The 1,014-nt window shown below is 62.3% G+C and overlaps 1 protein-coding gene across 1 annotated transcript; it reads left to right on the forward strand.

The window, feature by feature from the left end:
• Positions 1-151: 151 nt before the first annotated feature.
• On the forward strand, positions 152-959 carry LOC121965320 (galanin receptor type 1-like; the record flags this gene model as incomplete). The annotated part of the gene is made up of 1 exon (XM_042515475.1): positions 152-959. A coding segment is annotated over one exon (808 nt), but the record flags the coding sequence as incomplete, so codon positions are not given.
• Between the last annotated feature and the right edge of the window lie 55 nt (positions 960-1,014).

The raw sequence follows: 1,014 nt of genomic DNA on the forward strand, positions 1-1,014 counted from the left end.
TTAAACTCATCAGACTGATTATTGATCCTGATGTGTTTTTATAATAATTTATAATCAGTGATGCTCAGTTTTTTTTTTCATGACTAATTGCGGAGTCTGACAGAGCTGCTGACGGTCATTAAAGTGATTTTACTTTGAAATGCGCTGTCAGGAAGCGGGTCCCCGTGTCCTGCGCGTGCAGTGTCTCCAGCACTCCTTCGGTGGGCTCGTGTGAGCCGGATCACGGAGCCGGTCCGCGCGCACCCCGCGCTCTGACCTCCAGCCGTTCCCCCCGGTGCTCCGACATGCTGCCGCCGGGAAACGGCTCCTCCGGCTGGACTCCGCCGGACCCGGACCCGGAGCGGTCTGCGGGCGGCGCGTCCGGAGCGGAGGCGGTGGTCGTGCCGGTGGTGTTCGGCCTGATTTTCGTGGTGGGGTTGGTGGGGAACTGCCTGGTGATGGTGGTGATCTGCAGGGTGAGGGCCGGCGGGGGGGCAGGGGGGCGGCGGCCCGGCAGCCCCACCAACATCTTCATGGTGAACCTGAGCGCGGCGGACCTCCTCTTCCTCCTTTTCTGCGTCCCCTTCCAGGCCACCATCTATTCGCTGCCGCAGTGGGTGTTTGGAGCCTTCCTCTGCACCTTTGCGCACTACTTCTACACCGTCAGCATGCTCGTGAGCATCTTCACGCTCGTGGCCATGTCCGCGGACCGCTACGTCGTCGTTGTGCGCTCAAACAAACCGCCGTACGTGCGCAGCCGCAGGAACGCGCTGGCCGCGGTGTGCGTAATCTGGACTCTGTCTCTGGTGGTCTCGGTGCCGGTGGCGCAGCACCAGGTCCTCACCAGCCACCCCAGCGCCCCCAACAGCACCTTCTGCTGGGAGGAGTGGTCCGGAGCGGCCCGAGTCTCCTACAAGGTGTGCGTCCTGCTGCTGGGCTTCCTGCTGCCGCTGCTGCTCATCAGCTGCTGCTACGCCAAGGTGCGCGCGGGTCCGACACACACACACACACACACACACACACACACACACACAC

This window comes from Plectropomus leopardus, unplaced genomic scaffold (assembly GCF_008729295.1).
Source record: "Plectropomus leopardus isolate mb unplaced genomic scaffold, YSFRI_Pleo_2.0 unplaced_scaffold19552, whole genome shotgun sequence".
In the NCBI taxonomy this organism is placed as follows: Eukaryota; Metazoa; Chordata; class Actinopteri; order Perciformes; family Serranidae; genus Plectropomus; species Plectropomus leopardus.